The sequence below is a fragment of the Drosophila teissieri genome, chromosome 3L (assembly GCF_016746235.2).
Source record: "Drosophila teissieri strain GT53w chromosome 3L, Prin_Dtei_1.1, whole genome shotgun sequence".
Lineage (NCBI taxonomy): Eukaryota > Metazoa > Arthropoda > Insecta > Diptera > Drosophilidae > Drosophila > Drosophila teissieri.
In genome coordinates, this window is record NC_053031.1 from 9,585,421 (window position 1) to 9,605,517 (window position 20,097).

Consider the following 20,097-nt stretch of genomic DNA (forward strand, 5'->3'; position numbering starts at 1 on the left):
TGATAGTGATTTCATCTCGGAATTCTGTATGTTGTGTTTATTGTTATATGGCCTTTAGTCATAAAACACACGCAATAATACTAATTAACCAATTTGGAAACTTAGGCTCAAGAAGTCATATTAGTCACAAAGTTATTAAAAATATCTTATCAAAAACAGATCGGTAGATCATATTCAATAGCATTTTAATAGCACTTACTACCTTTACTACTATAAGCGCTTATCATTCCTACAATAGTCAAACTACATTCATAATTGTTGTTTTATATACACATTTATTTCTCCTTTCCCCAATTATACATATCTAAAAATCCTTGTTGAACCACTTGGAAAACTTGAGCTGCGCCTCCGCCAAAGAAACTAGTCTAGTTTCCGGCAGGCAGAAGATGCCGAGAAGGAATAACACCATGGAAAGTGCTCCCAGGCAGTGGAAGTAGGCCGTTATTCCAGCGATCGATAGTAGGAAACTGCAGAGGAGCAGTCTAGCTACTTGTTCTATTACGTACACCACAGCCACCATATGTGGTTTTAGTCGCAGAGGAAAGCCCTCAGTGAGGTAAGCCGCCGAGGCACATTGTCCCAGTCCCGCGAAGAACTGCAGACTGAAGAGCATCACCAGGGCGGTGATCATGTGAGGAGTGCGTCCAAATAAGTTGGCATATGCAATGGCAAAGGCGCCGGTGGAAAAGATGCCGAAAAGGGTCGGCTTCTTCCGGCCAGTGGTGTCCATCAGGAGCACCGCAGAGAAGCATCCGCACCACCGGAGCAGCCCGAAGACCACAAAGGGCCATGCATACAAGGAGCTCACCAGCTGATTGCCGGTTTCATAGAGGGCACAGCAGATGATGGAGTTGAGGCACAGGACACCCAGCAATCGAAGGGCCAGAAGCTTAAGGACCGATGGATATCCCTTCTGCAGACTCGTTCCCAAACACATTTCCCTGTTGGCGGCCACATACTGCTTGTGCTCATCCAATCTCAGCAGCATTTCACTGGTCACCATATACGGTCTTTGAAGATGCCTCAGGGCAACCAACGCCCTTTGCTCACTGGATCGCATCAGGAGATGGACAGGTGACTCCACGCAGAGGGTTAGGGCCAGAGCCAGGGCTATGACACCGTAGACAATGGAGAGCACTCCATGCACCTGGTCCGCCACAATGGCCACGTTCCAGTCCACCTGCCACACGGCCGTGTAGATCAACTGCATCAGGATGCCAGTGCTGGAGCTGAGCTGCTCCACCGCGGTGGCCAAAAGACCACGGATCTCGTTCACCGAAATCTCGCCCACAGTACTCAGTGCGGGAACAAATGCCAGACCATTGGCCAAGCCATCCAGATACCGGGCGGCTATGATGGCACCTGGATACTCTGGCCAGGCCAGAAATAGAGTTCCGGATGCAATGACCAGGATGGAGGCACAAATCTGCAACGGCAATGGTGTTCATATATATACTTGAAGTTATTATTAAGAAGGTATTTATCAATATCACTCTCTATTTCTTAGTGTATGAATGTTTTGCATAATATTTTATGAACATTGTTGAAGGACTGTGGAGTGTTTCACAACAACCTTAAAGGTTCAAGAGAAGATTTCTAAGCTGTTCCCTTTATATGTTGTTCCCTGTGCAGCTGACATATTTCCCATATTATATTACCTTTAACTTCTACTCCGATCTACTCACATAAATGGGCTGCTGGGGCAGTCGGTGAGTGTAAAATGCGGCAAAAAGAGCTCCAAGCACGGCAGTTGCATACCAGGCGATCTGCATGTGCACTGTCTGCAGAAGTTGATCCCGATGGGCGGAGTGAACGGCGAATCCGGCGCCCCAAGCCAAGCTCATGCCGCCAGAGATTAGGATGAAGGACGCCGATCCGAGGGCGGTCCACTGGGTGTGGTTCTTGTGGCCCAAACGAAGAAAGGTGGCCTTTTCCGTGGTGTTGCTGGTGATGGTGGTGGTGGTAAGTGAGTCCACGGGCGGTGGCTCGCACTTCTTGGGTGACATTTCCGATTCATTTACGCGGCATCGGAACTATCCACTTCTATTTATAAGGGTTCGAGATGGCATGGTTTATCGGCTTATCTCACCGCACATCCATAACCATAACTATGGTTATGGCCGAGACCATAAAGTCATCGACAGTAGCACCACCCATCAATCCAAACAGCGAAAATCAATATGCTCCTCCACGCAGCGGAGTGAAGAGTTTTAATTAACCAAATTTCGGGTGAAATAAATCATCGACGGGGTGTGTAAGCGATAGCTAATCAAAGTTTGCTCATGGTAGTAAATAATTGAGCATTAGTTAACACACGAGGCTAAATGTGGTATGTATGTATGTGCCATTTTGCAGAATATATACTTGGCATATTGCTGAACTTAATTGGGTGTTATGGCAAAGATGAGGGAAACCTTACGAAAAGGATTTTATATTCCTTATTTTCAATAAATTTGGGTATTTCTCTGTTTATTGAACTTACTATACATTGAAGTTCCCAGTTAGGCAATATTCAACCTTAAATTAAATTTCTTAGGTGCCCCAGTGAATATTACCAGCATAGATCACATCTGATGCCGAAATTTGCGTCAATTTCCGGCAACAGTTTCGTGGCTAAGCGAAAATTTCTGCCGACTGGCAAGAAAATGGGGGAAAACCCAGTGCCAGTCCCCAGTTTTCAGTACGTCTGCCACTGCATTGCGGCAGGCATATTAACTCCGGCTGGCAGATTAAACACGACCACGACCATTGGCAATATCATTGCATTTGCCGCCTGGTTTATGGCCTGCACTACTGTTGGCGACTGCCGGAGCACCGGACTCGTGCGTAGGCCCAAAAAAGCCGGCAACAAAAATACTCAGACGCCATCACACACACACAAAGGGAAACACAAACACTTGGCCACATCTACATAAAGAAAGGTGGAAAATGGCGCAGAAACTTTTATCGCAGACGCTTTTCCCGGCACTTGTGCCTGCGATTCCAGCGATTTCCTGGCCAAGAAGGGATAGTTTTCGAACAGAACTTGCCAGCAAGTTGGCGATAGTGTTTGACTATGTGCGCACACCTTTGGCTGGCGTTAAAATAAATTTAATTTTATCGCTACATAAATACCAACTGGCAAGGGGAACAGAGAGTCCTTCGAGATCCGTTGGAGTTCCTTGGAGTTTGTAGGCGCTGCCAAGTGACACATCCGGCTGCAGGCCATAAATAAATTCATGGAGCACACTTTGAAGTCTCGTTACCATCGACTGGAGTTTTCGGGCACATTTTAATTAGAGCAAGCCCCCATCCGTCGATCATTTGAATGGAGCAACACTTTTACGACCACTCGGGCGAAAATATAAATAAATGTTATATTGATCTGTTGCCATTTTATGACCCAACACAAAATGGGCAATTTTCCATTTTTTTTTCCACCGCCCGCCTCTTCAAAGATTTACGAGCTCTGTGCCAAAAGAGGAAATGGAAACGAAAATTGTATAACATAAACTTGGCTAGAAACAAAAGCCAAGTGCAGAAAATGCTCTCTTCTGCCACAGAATATAAAAATAAGAGAGAAAGCAAAAGCAAAAGCAGTCTGGTTGTGTGGCAAGGAAATTTGCGGCGGCTGTTGTTCGTCATATTGCGCATACGCCGCGTGTGCATACGTAATTTAAAATGCATATTATTACAGCCTTATGAGGCGGTGACTCCGGTGACTACGGTGACTACGGTGACTACGGTGCCTTCGGTGCCTCCGGTGACTGCAGAGGATACACACATGAGCCGGCCCAGGACAAAGCCCCATTCAATTAGGGGGAAAGTGAAGGACGCGAAAGGAAAAGTGCCGCCAAGGACAAGGGCTCACCTGCTGACTTAAGGGGCTGCTTCAAGTTGTAGCCAACTTTTCAGTAAATATTTCCCCAGAAACTTTCGACTTTGGCCCATCGATGTTCGATGTTCGAGGTTCGTGTCCATTGAATCGCATAGCCTTCGAGGCCCTCAGCCTGCCATAAACAATAAATCCCAAGTTAATGTAGCGAAATAATAGAGTTTTTCTTACTGCATGTTTACCCAACTTGTAGTGCTTTTTGCTTCTCATGGAGATTTACCGACGGCCTCTCTCGGAAATTATGCTTATGCAAATTTCAATAAAATGTCAAGGAAGCCCAGCGACACAAATTAATTTATCTGTGCGTGCGAGGATGAGTCACAAATCCTGATTAACTTCTGGCCCCAAATAAAGAAGACAACAAATGTGCACTTTAACCGAAGCCAGAAAGACAAAACAATTGCTGCGGCGCACACAGCTCTTATAATAATATATGGTGTATATCCCGACGAGTCCTTGTGTCGCTTAATGCAAGCTAATAAATTCCAGCGACATTCGTACCTTTTGTTTGGCGCTGGGAGGGGGGCGTGGCATACTTTCATTGTTAACACGAGGCGGAGGCGTCACAAATTCCCAGCTTTTTTTTTGTCCGCCTTTGTCCTTTCCAGCGGAACGTCGACGAGTCCGACGTCGACGAGCCACGAGTCTGGCAAAGATGCCTGAAAAATGGCCACAATTCATTCGCAACAGCAGCTGGATCTGGAGCTGGAGCTGGAGCTGGGAACACCGAAAAATGTAGCTGGAGTAGCGGAAAAATCCCTGGAAAAGCTGCAGCTCGCAAATTTAGTTGTTGGATCGGTCCGTTCAAGCAAGTGATTTGTTTTGCTTCGTTTGGCAACAAATCAGAAGATAAACGACATCGATTGCGGCCAACGACATGGTTGGCGGGCCCAAAAAGGATTCGCCTGCCGCAAATTATGAGTCCTGCCCGATTTTATATATACTTCTATAATAATATAAAGCCCTTGATATAGCTGCATGTAAGTACGAACTTGAACGAAACATTGTTTGCAATTAAAATTGCATTTTGTGTGCAGAGAGTGCCAAACAATTTTTGGTAATTTATTTTTTGGCCAACGCTTCTTTTTGTTGCACCTGTCCGGATGGCAATCGCATATTTTATTTGTCCCCTGCCGGGGGGCATTTCATTTGCTGCATTGCTGCATTGCACAACTAACCGAATGGAACGTTATAGTTTTCGCAAAATAATTGAAAACAATTTGGATTTTAATTATTCACAGCACTCGAATGCGAGTGAATAGAGAATGAATATTTATGCGACGCGTATGCTGCACTGCTCGGGGTCAATAAACTTTGCTTAAGTCCTGAACTTGATTCATTTCAACCAGCCAACTCCCAAGAGATTTGCCATAATTAAAGCCAACTCATCTGCATGAGCAATAACAAAAGCTGTTGGCCATAAAGGTTGATAAACTTAATGCGAGATACAAAATGTAAATGAGTTTGGGACGCCTTTTTTGATAGCTGAGACGGCATTTTACGCGCTCATATGGCTAATCTAATTAAATGTTGTGTTTTCACTCGCATACAAGACACTTACAATGTTAATTTAGCGCGGGCGTATCTTAGTTGCCTCGATGGCTTACACTTTTAACGAGCCACTCAAACTCAAAGTTGGCGTATCCTGGCATAATAACTTTTATCACACCTGCCATAAAGCTGGCCCACACTAATGGCCTTGGCCCACGGCAGTGGCAGGGGCCATAAATCAATCATAATTGTCCTTGTTAACTGCAATCACGAATATTTCCTCCTCGGCGTGTGCATAGAGCAAATGACAGTCATGCCATATACATAACACACACACACATACGCATAACGTAACATCACCATTCCCTAGGAATATCCTTCGACAGGAATTCCATACGCTTGTGGATTTTGGGCCTAATTGCTGCTGCTGCTGCCATAGCTGCTGCTTCGCATTCGAAATTTGGCAATGGACCCCTGAATTAGGCCCGCTGAAAGATTGCATCAAATGAGGTTTAATTAATTTTCGAGCCCACACCCGGAAACATCGTTTGACAGCAGAACGCCAGGATGGCAGGACGACAGGATGGCATGATGGAAGGGCAGCAGAGGGCAGCGCAGGGGGCCATTGTGTTCGACCACGCCTCTTGTTTGCTTTAGTTAATTGATTTTCTTTCAGTGCGTTCCATTTGCATAACAATCCCAGCCCGGCTGCTGCCCTTCCGAATCAAAAGTGGAATGTAGAATGTGGAAAGTGGAAAAGCGAGCGGCGAAAAGTGAAAGCGGCCAAAAGCCACCAAAACAGTCGTTGGTCAACAGTTGCGGGCTTTTTCGTTTTTGTTTGAAGTCGGACGGCAACTAAAACTGAAATTAGACCCCGTCCAAATTGCCATTGGCACACTTAAATACGGGTTCAGTTTAATTTGCTTTTTTCCTTTTCTATTTCCATGCTTTTCCACGGAAAGCCAATAAAAATGTCCCTAGTACAAGTTGGCAGCTAAAGTTGAGGGAATGGGGTGATAGCTTAAACGCTCTGTAAGTGGTCAAATTATAGAATTACCGATTTAATTAGTCTTGACTGGTGTCGGAACGAGGAGTCATTTGAAGACACAATATTTTTACCTACGCATGACACTTTAATGCGGGAAATTAATTACTTTATAAATATGGAATTAGCTGGGGCTTCACGCGCTCTGGGGTTTTGCCTGCTGCCATAAATAGTTTGCTAATTAATATCAAATTAATGTGAATTTTCTGGATAGTTAGTGCACTAATAGTTAGCTCTCAAATAATACACCTACAGCTACTAGCAAACAAAGTTGCAGAAAGGTAAATATGGCATCTTGTAGCAACAAGATAATTTCTTAAAACTTTAAAAGTTCCCTTCAACTTTGCTGCGTAGAAGAATGGGTTAATCAGTTCGCTGTGCATGACATTTAGGACACGCCTACGCATCCTTCAGCCTTCAGCAGCCTTCAGATGTGCGTCCAGAAAGGACTCGTGCACGTACGCAAGGACACGATTTGCAGCTCATTAGCAGCCACAGAGTCGACACATGTCCGAACTGCTAAGCGGGCTCTAAATCACTGACACGGCGCTGGGTCTTCGATTCCGTTGCCCGGCTCAATTAGTCAACAATTACCAGCGACATTCCAAACTGGTCAGGACATCAACCAGTCGGGCTGAGTTTAGTTGAGGAAGACAACCCGTGCCCAGGACACTAAACGCCAGAAGGAACGGCTGTCTGTCTCGGGTCATCTCCGCCGGTGGCAAATGGCTAATGGCTAATGGCTTATGAGTAGTCACGTGCCCGGGATGCCAACGTACTCATTGCCCGTCGGGAAGCTCATTTCACTCGCAGTCTTTAGCCATGTGAGTGAGTCACGCCAACTTTTCAGCGCACATTTGAATAATTATACAACAATTACGGGGCTTCAAAACGCCTGCGTTCACTTACAAAACATAACAATGAAGTACACTTATGAAAATATAAAAAATATATTTTCAAAATTGGATTTTATATTTAAATACAGCACGGAAATACATTTTATCAACTTTCATTTCTTAGAAGAGCATGATACAACATTTCAACCAATCATTATATTAAAATAGTAAGTTAGTATACATAATTTTTTTGAAAATTTTTAAAAAACCTAGATGAATGTGCCAGTGTAGCGCTTAGTGGTTCCAGGACCTGTTCCTGCCACATCCTGGCACATCCTGCCAGACGTCGGCCGCAGCTTTTGCCAGTCTTATTTCCGTGTTAATAAAGTCAAGTGACTGCGCTTAATCAACACATGGTGAGTGGCATGGGATCCTGCAAAAAAGGATGCGCTCGACCTCCTGCCACTTGCAAAAAAAATGCACACCTACGCAGGGCAATTTTTTCTCAAGAAAAATTTATTAAATAAGCTCGTAAACTTTTGGGCGCAGCGAAAAAAGGGAAAAGAGGACTTTCGTGCATTTTCAAACACAAATTTCTCTGTTTCATTTTGTTGGGCATCTTTCTTTGGCGTTTCGGCGTTTGGCTTGTTTTGTTTGAGTTTTTTATACCCGTCAAAAGGCGAAAAAACGCGTCGGGCTGAAAAGCCAAACTCATTGCCATTAAAAACGCATTATCCTTTGTGCCTTTTTATGACTTTTCATTTGGAGAGCTGGTGGAGGGAGAGGTGCCTGGCTGCTGGTTGCGTGTTTATTTGCTGTCGAGCCGTAAAAGGAACTCAATATGATAATGCATACATCCAGCTGGCTGAGATATTACTCCAAGGAGCATATACTCGTACATTCGGATAAATCTAATGAACAGCAATCGCATAACTCATGGGGCACCAAATGCTGCAAAAGACAACATTTAAATGCCGCTTGCCAAAAACAGAAGGCAATTCGCCTAAGCAAAAGGAGCAATATTTACACACCCAAGATGAAATCTAGAAAAAATGAAGCAAAGACGGTTATTGTTGTATTTCAACTGGGATTTGCCAATTCAGGCGCCTCTCTTGCGATTGTCTGCCAAAAAGAAAAAGGCTTACATTGGGATTTTTATTTGATTGCTCAAATGAAAGCGGAAAGCCAAATGGAAAATTGCTTTGAATTCGAGAGGAATGGAATGTTTGCCCTCGGGGCGCCAAGGACCGGGCATAACTGGAGTATAATCATTTACATTGCTGCCCAAAATGGATTGCCATCGAGAATTGAATTATCCGCGGGAAGGGGGAAGCACGCAAGGGTGTCCTCGATGGCGCGGTGGGAATTATACGATTATATGATAACAGTTGACTGATTAATGCAGTCGAGTGCACCTGCTGGAGTTGCACTAAATCGACCAGCGGCTGTCTATCGGTAATGAATCGGAATGCACTGTAAATTAAATACGAAAAAAGAGTCAGAATCCTGGTGAAGCTTTGTATCCAATAAGGCTTAAGTTTACTTTATCTGCTAAAAACTAAAACTCATATTTGGGTTTGGAAATTTATTTCATCTGCTTAGGGACCACAAACTAAAACCCATATTTACGTTTGAAAATTGACTCCCTTTGCAAAGGGCGTAAATAATCCCAGCCCTTTTGACTTTTGCCGTCATCTGGTCGAAGAAAGGGTTTCCCAAAAATATTCAGGATGGGCGGTTGCGGGACCCTTTTTAGATTACTGCTCGTTCCCATTGTAGTTTGTGTATTTATGCCAAAGATTCGTTTCGGGGTCGTGGCACGTGCATTGGAGCCAGAAAATTAAAAACAGCATAAGTAATGGCACTGGCGAGGGCGCCTGAGAAATGAGGGGAAAATGAAAATTAATCGACAACGCATATGAATTTATAATAATAAAAGTAAAAAACACTGGCGAGCGAGCATTTTCTGCAGCTGACTATCAAATAAATTCCCCACAAAAAAAAAGAAGCGGCAAAGAGGACCAAGACGCCGTTTCCATTCATAATTCACAAGCATAAATTGTGCGAGGAACAGGTGGCGGGACAGGGGTTAAGGGTTAAGAGAGAAGGGTTAAGGATTTGGGGATGTTGGCTTAGGTGGCTTGTTTTTGGCAGACGGGTGCTAACGTGCCACGTAAATTCTGGCTAACGATGCACTTTGCCCTGGCAATTCCACCTGTGCTGCCACAATCAAGTGCAATTCATTTTGGCCACGTCAGCGGGATCTGCACACTGGCCACGCAGGCTCACGGAGTCCTTTCAACTTAAAGCCCAAGGACATTGGGCTCTCAAACTGTGCAGCATTCTTTCATCTTCCATCTTTCAGTCGATGTTTTGGGTTATTTTTCAATGAAGTTTTTGCTGCTGGACAGCACCCAAGTAAATAATTTATTTTATAAATTCCCAAGTAGGATTAACACGGCAATATGCAGATTCGCTCAGCTCAACCCGAAAAAAGGGTCAAGGGAATTTTGGGTCCTGTAAATGGGTCTCGTCCTTGGGTCAGTTTGTCTGCAGGATTAACAGTTTTTCCGTGCTAAGCCTACGTATATTTATATAGTTCAAATGGCTGCAACTTTTTGTGCTGTTGTTGCCGCCTCCTGTCAACTCAACGGGAAATTAAATTGAGTCTGTTTCCTTATAAATGGAAAAACATTTTCGGGCACTTGCCAGGACATTAGTCCGAACATGGGCAAAGTTCACACAAACACACACCCACACACAATCGCACATTTGCACATGCAAATTTGTTTTGTCTGTTGACAATTATTGAGCAGATGACAAATGTTGCCCGAGGCATAGAACAAATTTTTGAGACATTCGTGCGATACAGGGAATGTTTGGGCGTGATGGATTGACTTGCCCACTTGGGACTGGAACTTGGGTCAATTGGTGCAGTTTATAGGAGCTGAAGCGTCTTTATCACAACGCTCGTAGGTAATGGGAATTTTCCGATGTTAGGAGCCTTGATGAATGGAGTTCCATTGATTGGGTTGCTGAATAAGCCTAGTAAGTAACACTTTACAGATCAGCATTAAGTTAAATGATTAATGGCTGTGTGCAGATGTTCTCAATAATCTAATCACTTGTAAATGGTGCCATGAACTTGGTAACTATTTAAGCAATTCCAACATTTATATTCCTTTGTGTGCCGCTTACAATGAAAGCATACTTCGATGTTAAGGAACCATACGACCCTTCGATAAACCAAACAAAAAGTGATGGGTTTCGTTTCGGGCTTGCACAAACAAATGATCATTGCATCTTATGTCAGTGGCACTGCGGCAAACAGAACAGTCATGCCAACTATTATGTACATTTTACTTACACTTCCTCGTTACACGTCCTGCAACAAGGACTCGCACATGTGCTAACTACCGAAACAATGTCTGCCTGCCGCTGCATGTGTGTGTGTGTCTGTGTGTGTGCTACTGTGAGTGTGTGAGTGGGGGGAAAAGCCAGTGGCAACAACAATAACGGCGATGACGATAACGATTTGCAGTTACATGTGTTTTTCACCATTTCCCGAACGAGTCTCGATTTTGGGCTGCCTGACACATTGACAGCACTGAACGAGAACGACGGACAAGTGAAGCCACTCGGCTAACAGATACCCTGCACTTGACTATTGAAATGATGTTGTATGTATTCCAACCTACAGGTGATTTCAAGTCGTGGTAAAAAGCTCCTTGCCTGGCTGGTTATCTGAAAATCTTATAGTTAGTACTTTTTGCTGGGAGCCCCAATGAATTCCAACATATACAACCTTAACCAAAGAAGTAAAGGGTAAAAGGGGGGAGTGAGTTGGCGATGTGAGTGAGTGGGAAAGCAAACGCTGGCAACTTTACGATAGCGTTAAATTAGACATCAACTTGGCAAAGTACACACACACAGTGACACACACTTGCAGGGCCACAAACAACAACATTGATAGCTCGTCTGATGCCGTTGGCCCAGGCTCATCAAAAGCGGTATGCCAAGTGCACTGCAATTACAGGGTATGCCAACCATGATAGCCATGATGTTAAGAAACTACTTGTTATTTGCATCATATACATTTTAAGCATTACATTTGAATGAATTGTGAAACTATCTATAAACCTACTTGATAGCTGTCTAATCTGTTGAAAGTAAGTAGTTTACAGTTTGTTTTTATTACCCTTTTCTCGCAGTGCACGCTGGCATGCGGTGGCACAGTGGCAGGAGCAAGCAGTTCGCAATCGCTATCGCTATCGCAGCGCGTCATGTTGTTCAACGCCTTGCAGCTTGCTGCAGTCGACAACGTTGCAGCAACACACAGTGGGCGTGGCCCTCCGCCCACGACGACGACGACGACCACGACGACGACGGGCGGCACATGTTAAAGGCCGAAGGGCGGTTGCAGAGTGGGCGTCATGCGTCTGGCCACCACGCCCACCATGCTCGTTTACATAACGCAATTGCCTGGCATTCATAAGCCATTATCAGTGCCAAGTCATCGGGCAAGTCTTAGAGCAAACAATGCAGCTGCCATCCATCAGCCGACTTTGGCTATAACTACTGTTCCACGGACTTGCGACTTGTGTGTGGGCCATAGCTTGTGGTGCACAGCCATTGCAATTGCCATCGCCACCGCTTGCTTACACAGTCTTATCATTTCCAGGACGACACAGATCTCCAAGCCAAGATGTTTGACTTGCGGCAGTTTATGGCTTTATATATAGTACGGCTGGTGTTCTGGTATTCTGATGTGCTGATATTCCGTTCCCATTCCGGTGCCATCAAATTGGCAGCCCACGCATTCGTACAACTTCACAGCCTGCAACAATTTTCAAAAAGCACACTGAGCAGACCGGAAATAAACGTTTAATGTGGCACACAGCAGGTTCAGAGATGCTCTTACAAAAAATGTTCAAAATAATAAATAACAACCTAAAAATAACAACCTAAAACATCAGTCTTAAATTTCACGTTTTTAGTGGTCACGAATTTATTTAAGACTTTAGTACTACCTCGTAGTGAGCTTGGAGTTTCTGGCTAAATCAGCACTATATATTAAAAGCAAGATAACGATGATATTTGCTCGAGACCAACTCAGCCACTTGTCAAATATGTCTGTTCGCGGCTAGCGTATAACTTTATATAGAAATAAACTTTGCCACGCGTCAAAGTCCCGTGAAATGTTCGGTTGAAATTCAAAATGAAATTCCCTGCCAAAATCGCGGGGAGGGCCGAAAAAAAGGTCCTAAAAGTGGCAACAGACGCAGCATCAGCGAATAAAAACTTTTGGCTGTTTTTATAAATGTTTATTTAGCACAAAGGAGCGGTGGAAAAAAACGAGCGTTAGATGGTGGGCGGCCAGGGGTGTGAGCGGATTGGGGGCGTGGCAGAAAGGTGAATCAACAGCAACAACAGTAAGTTGGCCTTTTGTTGCTGCGCGGTATTTGTCTTAAACAACGAGAGCAAAAGCGATTTCGTTGAGTCCTCTTTGCGACTGTCCCTTTTTTTTTGTTGTTGTGCAGTTCGCATTGTGCCGTCAACAATAATTTTGCTACTTAGACGGATTTTTCTATTTGTGTATCAACGTTTTATTTGCTGACAGGTGTAAAATTGCTTTAGCCCCGGACTTTCGCCCTGCTTTCATTTTCCTTCATCCAGGATCGACATTTGGCACAGGACTTTGGTTTATTTCTCGTTCCTTTTTCTTTTTCCCCTTGTTTTGTGACTTGATTTGGGGGAAATGGGGAGTGAGCACAGGATAATTGCCAGTCGCTGGGCAACAAAAGCGATTAGTTTAATAGTTGGCCATTAATGCGCAGCCTTCGATTTATATCTCATTGCCACATTACGCATACGCCATGTTGTCTACATGGAGAGCATTAATCAACGCGAAACGGGTAGTTGGAGCAGTAGTTCGCTTTCTCTCCTATTTTCCATAATAAATATTGTTCGTTCCGCCTTCCGCGTGCCATATTCTGTGATGTGAAAAATATTTTACACATTTCTGAAGCGCCAGCCAAGTCAACTGCAGATGGAGAGCGAACGGCGTATCCTTCGTCCTGTTCCCGGCTCTCTCTTACTTTTCCCTGTCTGTGCCAAGAATTTCTTCTTGTTTGCTCCTGCATGCACGTGCAATTTTTTCCCATTTCCTCTCCATACATCGAATATGTTTTGATAAATATGCAGGACTTGAGTTTTTGAAGTACGACAACTACGCCTTTCGTTCCTGATGTTTGCCCAATTTGATTGCTAAGAGTTTCGTTTCCCAACCAAATGCACTTTCTAGCCAGGCCCTCCAATGTGAAGATGTTGCCAACTTTAGTCTGTAATGACCAAATCAATAAGATGCTAGGGTTTCGATTTTGCGAAAGGTACGTATGAACTAAAGTCTGTAAGGACTCTGAATAATTGATGGTTGCTGTTTCATGTAATCCCTTACAAATATTTAACAAATTTTAGAAGATGGCTTTCATTTTACATTGTTAAGCTAAGGGCCGATTTCGTTTGAGTGCCATAGATTTTATCCACTAAAGCGGCACTCACAAATTATGAACCAATAAAAGAAAGCGCATAATAAAAATAAACAGAATTATGAGCTCAGCTCAATAAGCAGCGCCAAGATGCAGCATTCGAAGCAATTTTGACTGAAATAATAAAATTAAATTAAATTCATTTCAGATTCTCAGCCGCGCAGCAGAAGCGCCGAAATCAGAAGCCAAGAGAAAGCAAAACGGCGAAAGCAGAGCGTTCAGTGTTTATTTAAAAAAATAAATTACGTTTTAAAAGCATCATAATTCAAGGAAAACATTACCAAGCAGGCAACCAACCAGCCAGGCAGCCATCGAGCCAGCCAGGAAGCAAGGAGCAAAGAGTCCTGCGGAGGAATCTCGTCTTCGCCTCGCTGGAAATTCATTAAGCATGTTATAAATGCGTTAAATTTATAAGTAATTGTGCAGGTTTTATGCGGCTCGCAACGTTTTGAACGTGTTTATCATCCCAAAACTGTGAAGGGCCCCTTTCCCCACCCGTAATTTATTTAAGAGCCAAATAAACCGAGCGATGTCCGCAGGCAACCGTTTATCGCAAATAATTGCTGGCAAATATTTGCTCAAGTAAACCTCATTCGAGACACCCGAAATTAGAGTTGGTTTCTGCGGTTGCTGTAGTTTTTCTAATCGAAATCCTAATAGCTAATCATCAAAAGCTAATGCGTGCGCTTAAAATGATTTGTTGGCTTCGAGGAGCGAGGGAGAAACCGAAAGTTATACTTCACTTTTGAATGTGTAATAACATAGTTTGTTGCATATATTAGGCGTTTCCCCACTGGCTATTTCTTCACTCAATTTCAAATCAAAATATCAATATTTACTTGTCCAGCCAGCACAGCACAGCACAGACGCACAAACATAAGTGATTGTGCCTGAATAAACTTATCTATTTGGATTTATTATAGCCGTTGTTGATTCTGGTTAGCTATCAAACTATTTGCTTGTGTATTGGTCTCGTATTGCGACTGTAAATAATATGCCTGATTTGCATATCGGACAGCGTATTTCATTAGACAAATGTGCTTTCTAGCTCAGTGTAAAATTGGCTCAAATGTAGGTGAAGGATGATACTTTAGAATGCGGCATGGCACGCCGACAAATTGGAGAAATTGAAAATTGAAGTTTGGACACTGCTAAGTGATTTTAGATACGACCATTAATTAGCAACTTTCAGATAACTATCCATAATAATAAACGAGCAAATCGGAAGCATTTCTGATTAAGAAATTCACTTAGGCAACTTTCCCCCTCAATCATAAAAGTGCCGGGAAAGAGCATTTGATATATTCGCTCCTAAACTTTAGCAAATTTATGTTGAAGCATTTCCCGAAACATTCCACAAATTAATGGCGTTACTTTTAAAACCTTTTATGCACGTCAGCGGAAAAAAAGGAGCCCACGCAAGGCAGAAGCTCGTAAATTTGCGAGCTATAAAAATCAATATGTTAATGGCAAAACTTGCCATGTGCTCGGCTCCATACAAATACATATACATATATGTGAGCGGTTCCGACGAGACTGTTGAAATATAAATCCCATTGTCAACAATGGCCAGCGGCATTGACATGCGACGACGGACGATGGATGACAGTCGACAACGAATAACGAATAACGGACAACGGACCTCGGACAACGGACAACGAACAACGGACAACGAACATCGACTGAGCTGAAGAAGGATGAACATGTGCCTGGATGGATGGGTCGATGGATGGCGGGTTAAGCGGGACGAAGGACTCGTATGGAGCAAGACCGCAGAGCGAATAATAAATACAATAAGTACACATGCGGATTGTCGAATTCGTCCACAGATGTGAGCACTGCACAAAACCTCATTAAAGTGTTAAATCTTTTGACAGCCCGGCGACACTGATGAAGCTACGATTGCCGCTCTACACAGTGGGCACCGTATGCATCAAGTGCTCCGGAGCACTTAAGGTGGCACCGGGGAGGTGGACAAAATATTGACCAAGCAAACATCCAAGGCCGGCAAAAGCCTCTTTCAATCCGGAATCGAGCCAAGGACTGTCTGCGAAATTTATGCAAACTTATGCCAGGCCATCCTGTGCCCGCCCAGCCTTCAATTTAGACGAGACACTCGGCGGCACGGAGCGTGGGCGGAACTTGGAATCAACTCAAATTGATTTATGGATATTTTTAGCTGGCGAAACGAAACGAGCTTGTGGAGTGGAGCGGAGTGGAATGGAGTGGAGTGTGGGAAAAGTTTAAATCGTGTTGCGTGCGAAACGCAAATATCAAAAATCGACATTCGACATTCGAGGCGTGGTCGCCAGAAACCGCTCGAAAATTATAGCTTTCAGTTTGCGCGCGAATCGTAATAAATTTAGCAAACTTATATACACACTCAACCCACATCCCACAACCCACCGACCGCCCCTTTTGGCAACTCCGCATTCGGAGTCATTTTCATAAACTTCGCCTTGCAATTGCATTTCAGCGTCCCTGCTCGGGCGCCATTACTTGCTTCTTCGTCCCTCCGCGGGCGCCATCACTTGGCCAGACTGGAGTTATCCGGCAACGAGCCGCAACTAGCAGAGGTCGTTAACAGCTGGCACGGCTTAAGCCAATGGCCAACGGCTGCAGTGCCGCGAATCCAGCGGAACGGAACGGAACGGAAAAAAAGGAAATCAAGGAGAGGTGCAAACAACCGTGGAGCATGAAGTGCTTTGGGGTTGGAGGAAGCAGGAAGCTGCTATGACCTCGACCATGGCACACACTGCCACGCCCCGAAGTCTCGAGTACCCGCCCGAGCGATCAAAAATATGCTAATGCTAATATGATGGCAGAATTGGCTCTTCCTGGTGGATAGGAGCCAGAATGGGATGGTAGAGAGGTGGGCGTGGGAAAATGCTAGCTTTAAAATGTGGTAGGTTAGGATTTAACGGAAAATCTGGATTTAATCATGTATATGAGAGAAATGCAGTACGCTTTCATGCACAATAAACTATTATGGTAATATGGAATTTAAATATAATTTGATTAATTCCGCCAGGTGTAAGGTCGAGCTAAAGTTTTGGTTTATATCTAGGATTTAAAATAAACAAACTTATTAGGAACTACCATGTTATTTGTTGGCCTTGCTAACATAGAAAAGCCCCAAAGGAACTTAATAATATACGTAATTTAAAAGAGTTTCTTCCATTTTTACCATTACCTTAACTTATTCAACACTTTCGACCTTTAGATGGAGGATAGTGCCTGTTACAGAGCAGTGAAAATTGCTGCTTAGCCAGCCGCCCATTATCCTTTCACCGCTAATCCTAGACATCCTCAGAGCCTGTCTGAGCCGACTTAGGCATCGATGCCTCATTTTGCTGCCCGAAAAGCGAACCTAAACCGGACCGGACCGGACCGGCCACGCCCACTTCTCCTAGCTGCCTTGCTGCACTCGCTGCGAACAACATAATAATAATGCCGCTGGCGAAAGGGAACAGAGCCCAGGGGCAGGAGAACTCGGCCAAGTTAAGTAACCAAGAGAACTTAGCACGCAATCCGAGGCAGGCTTAAAGGTTAAGCATTATAATTTGGCTTACCTTTATACTCACCTTACTTCTCCTTTGCCGGCCGCCTTTGTTGTGTGCCAAGTTGCAAATAGTTGGGGAGAGTAAGAACTTGGATAAATTGAATTAAATGGAAGGCGCCTGCCGCCAAATCCTTCGGGGCATTTAAAGTGCCTACAATTTGAAGGGGCCTCTAATTTATGGCCCCTCCAGCCCGTCGAGCATTACGGCCTGGTTATTTATTGTAAACTGAACTGAGCGACTGGCGAATTCCGGCCGAGAAACACTGTTAGATCGATAGGCCCAATCGATGGCCAGGCGATGGCTCGTATTTAATAATTCCAACATTTATGTGATGCCAACTCCAACTCCAACTCCGAACTCCGCTGTAATTGTAGCCAAAGCCCGGGCTTGGGTTTCACTTTATGTTCTGAGGACAGGGAAGGGAGAATGATAGGTGATGGGGGCGTGGAGTGGGAGGTCCTGTGAGTTCCGCTCGGAGCATTGGCGTGCCAAACAAAAATATTTAACACTTGTGCCATAAACTATTGTCAGGCTCGGTCTCGGTCTCGGTGGTCTGGGGTCTGAGGTTCCTGCATTTTTTGCTCGCCTTCCATTTTTTTTTGGTTTTGTTTTCCGCTCGAGGGGCGGGCATTCCTTGCTGTGGTGGCTAGCACACCACGGTGTAATGTAGGTCGTGGTTTTCTCAACCGCTCTATGTGGCGGTATGTAAAATAATTTATATAATAGTGCGCCGGATTAAGCCGAACATAAAAATGATTATTTACAACTATTTACAATTATTTACAATTACGTGCGAGCTTACGCCTGAATTGTTTGTCGCGGCTTAAGTCAACGTTCGCTGAATGTGGGAAACATTGGGTACTGACTGCCATATTTGCGGATTTCTCGAACCTTTCTGTTTAACAACTGCATTAAATTGTAATTATATTTGTTGTGCAACGGCAAAAAATGCAGCAGCACATTCAATAAATCCGCAGTCTGCACAATTTTGCATTGATTTTGTCCAAAAAGTTCCGAGAGAGAGTTGAAAGTGTGAAGGGAAATTAAAAGTGAGTGCCAGCGAATTGAAAATGCAAACTACTGAAATGAATTCATTTGCTTGAAAATATTTTGCTCTTATTTATTCGCGCTTTCGAGCAGTGTGAATGTGGGTGCGCAAATATTGACACACATGCAATTTAATTTCAATACTCGTATAAGTGAACATATATCTTAATGACTGCATATGAACTTGGACGATAAGGGGATTGCATCTCCCCAACGCAGGGTGGCTTCATCTGCAACTTCCGCTGAAGCTTTGAATTCGGCGATATGACTTATTCACTTTGATCTCCTCAAAGCATTTGTAAAATATATCCTTTCAGCTTTTCAGTTTCTTTTGGAAACATGATCTGTTTGATCACCCTGTTCACTGGCGATGCATTTTTTATGGACTCATCGTACCTTTGTGGCACTCAATCGCAGCATGCAGCAACCATAAACGCAGCTGGATAAAAATTTCTGTATGTTTGTAATTATTTTGTCATTGTGCAAATAGTGCAATGGAAATATTAATATGGCTCACGAATTTTTACCCATTACAAATGTTGGTGCACATGACTTCTCCGCTACTTGACTTAATCAATGAATTTTTATTTATGATTCGATTATTATTCGAACATATTTTCGACTGACATATATGTATGGTCATTTCCTATGATGTTGCATTCCTCTTGGTGAATTCATTATACCCACGGCGATGTTTGCCAATTGAGTACACAGCAAATTTATCCATCCATAAATATTTTCGCATTTTTTTGCAGTTGTTGTCGCTGTCAAATATATTTGCAATTGTGTAAATCGTTCGTTGTGTTTGTTAAGCACAAAGGAAAAGCAAACAATTTTTAATGGCGGCGTGATAAGCTCTTGGCAAACAATAGGAACAAAAAAAAGTAAAAACAAAAACGCCAATAACAAGTAACATACAAATAATGGAAAAAGGGGCTTCACACGATTGCAGTCTGAACTTAATTGTTTCCAGCTGTTCTGTGTGTTTTTTTTTTCAGATACTACGATTATAAGGCAGTCGATTGCTATATAAGTACGTATATGATGTCGTTGATAAAACTATCTGAGGTTGTAAAAATGGAATGACTAACCATGAAGGTATTTGCCTCTTTACAGTTTAGTGTAGTTTAGTAAACCTTCTTAATAATTGAATATATATTTTTTCGGTTATATTACATTGCCTTTTAATGAAAATGATTATGTCTGTGGCCTTATTTGTTTTGCCCAAAATGTGCTTGAATTTATTTACCCAAGTTAGCCAGAAATAAGTGAAGAGCAAATATCTCAACTAGAAGTTGCAGTAAACAAGTGCTCGTTGGAGTTGCGGAAGTTTCACTGTGGCTCCGGCTGGAAAAAGGCTCCACGAGGACCAAGGACCCAGGACCTACCAAAAAAGGACAATGAGTGGTGGGCGTTGAGTGCGAGTTCAGACAGAGATTTCCACTTTCCACTGCAGTGGCCTCAAGCAGCTGCCAAGTGTGCTCCGTCTCTGTAACGCCCACATGCGCCGTCTCTTTCTTTCTTCGCTGGTGGATTTGTGTCTGGCAGGCGTGCTCATTACGTAATTAATTATACGCCATGTTGTGCAGCCTATGGCCAAAAAGTGGCAGTGCGACTAAAACCGCAAACATAATGAGATAATCTCTGTACAAATAGCGCATATGCAGCGCCACTAGTGTCCTCCATTCCCCAG

At 43.6% G+C, this 20,097-nt stretch overlaps 1 protein-coding gene across 1 annotated transcript; it reads right to left on the reverse strand.

Annotated features, from left to right (window-relative positions):
• Positions 1–304: 304 nt before the first annotated feature.
• On the reverse strand, positions 305–2,006 carry LOC122617782. The gene is made up of 2 exons (XM_043793768.1): positions 1,686–2,006; positions 305–1,426 (listed from the first exon to the last, which is right to left on the reverse strand). Exons 1-2 carry the CDS (start codon positions 2,004–2,006, stop codon positions 305–307), a joined length of 1,443 nt encoding a protein of 480 aa, XP_043649703.1.
• Positions 2,007–20,097: the final 18,091 nt, after the last annotated feature.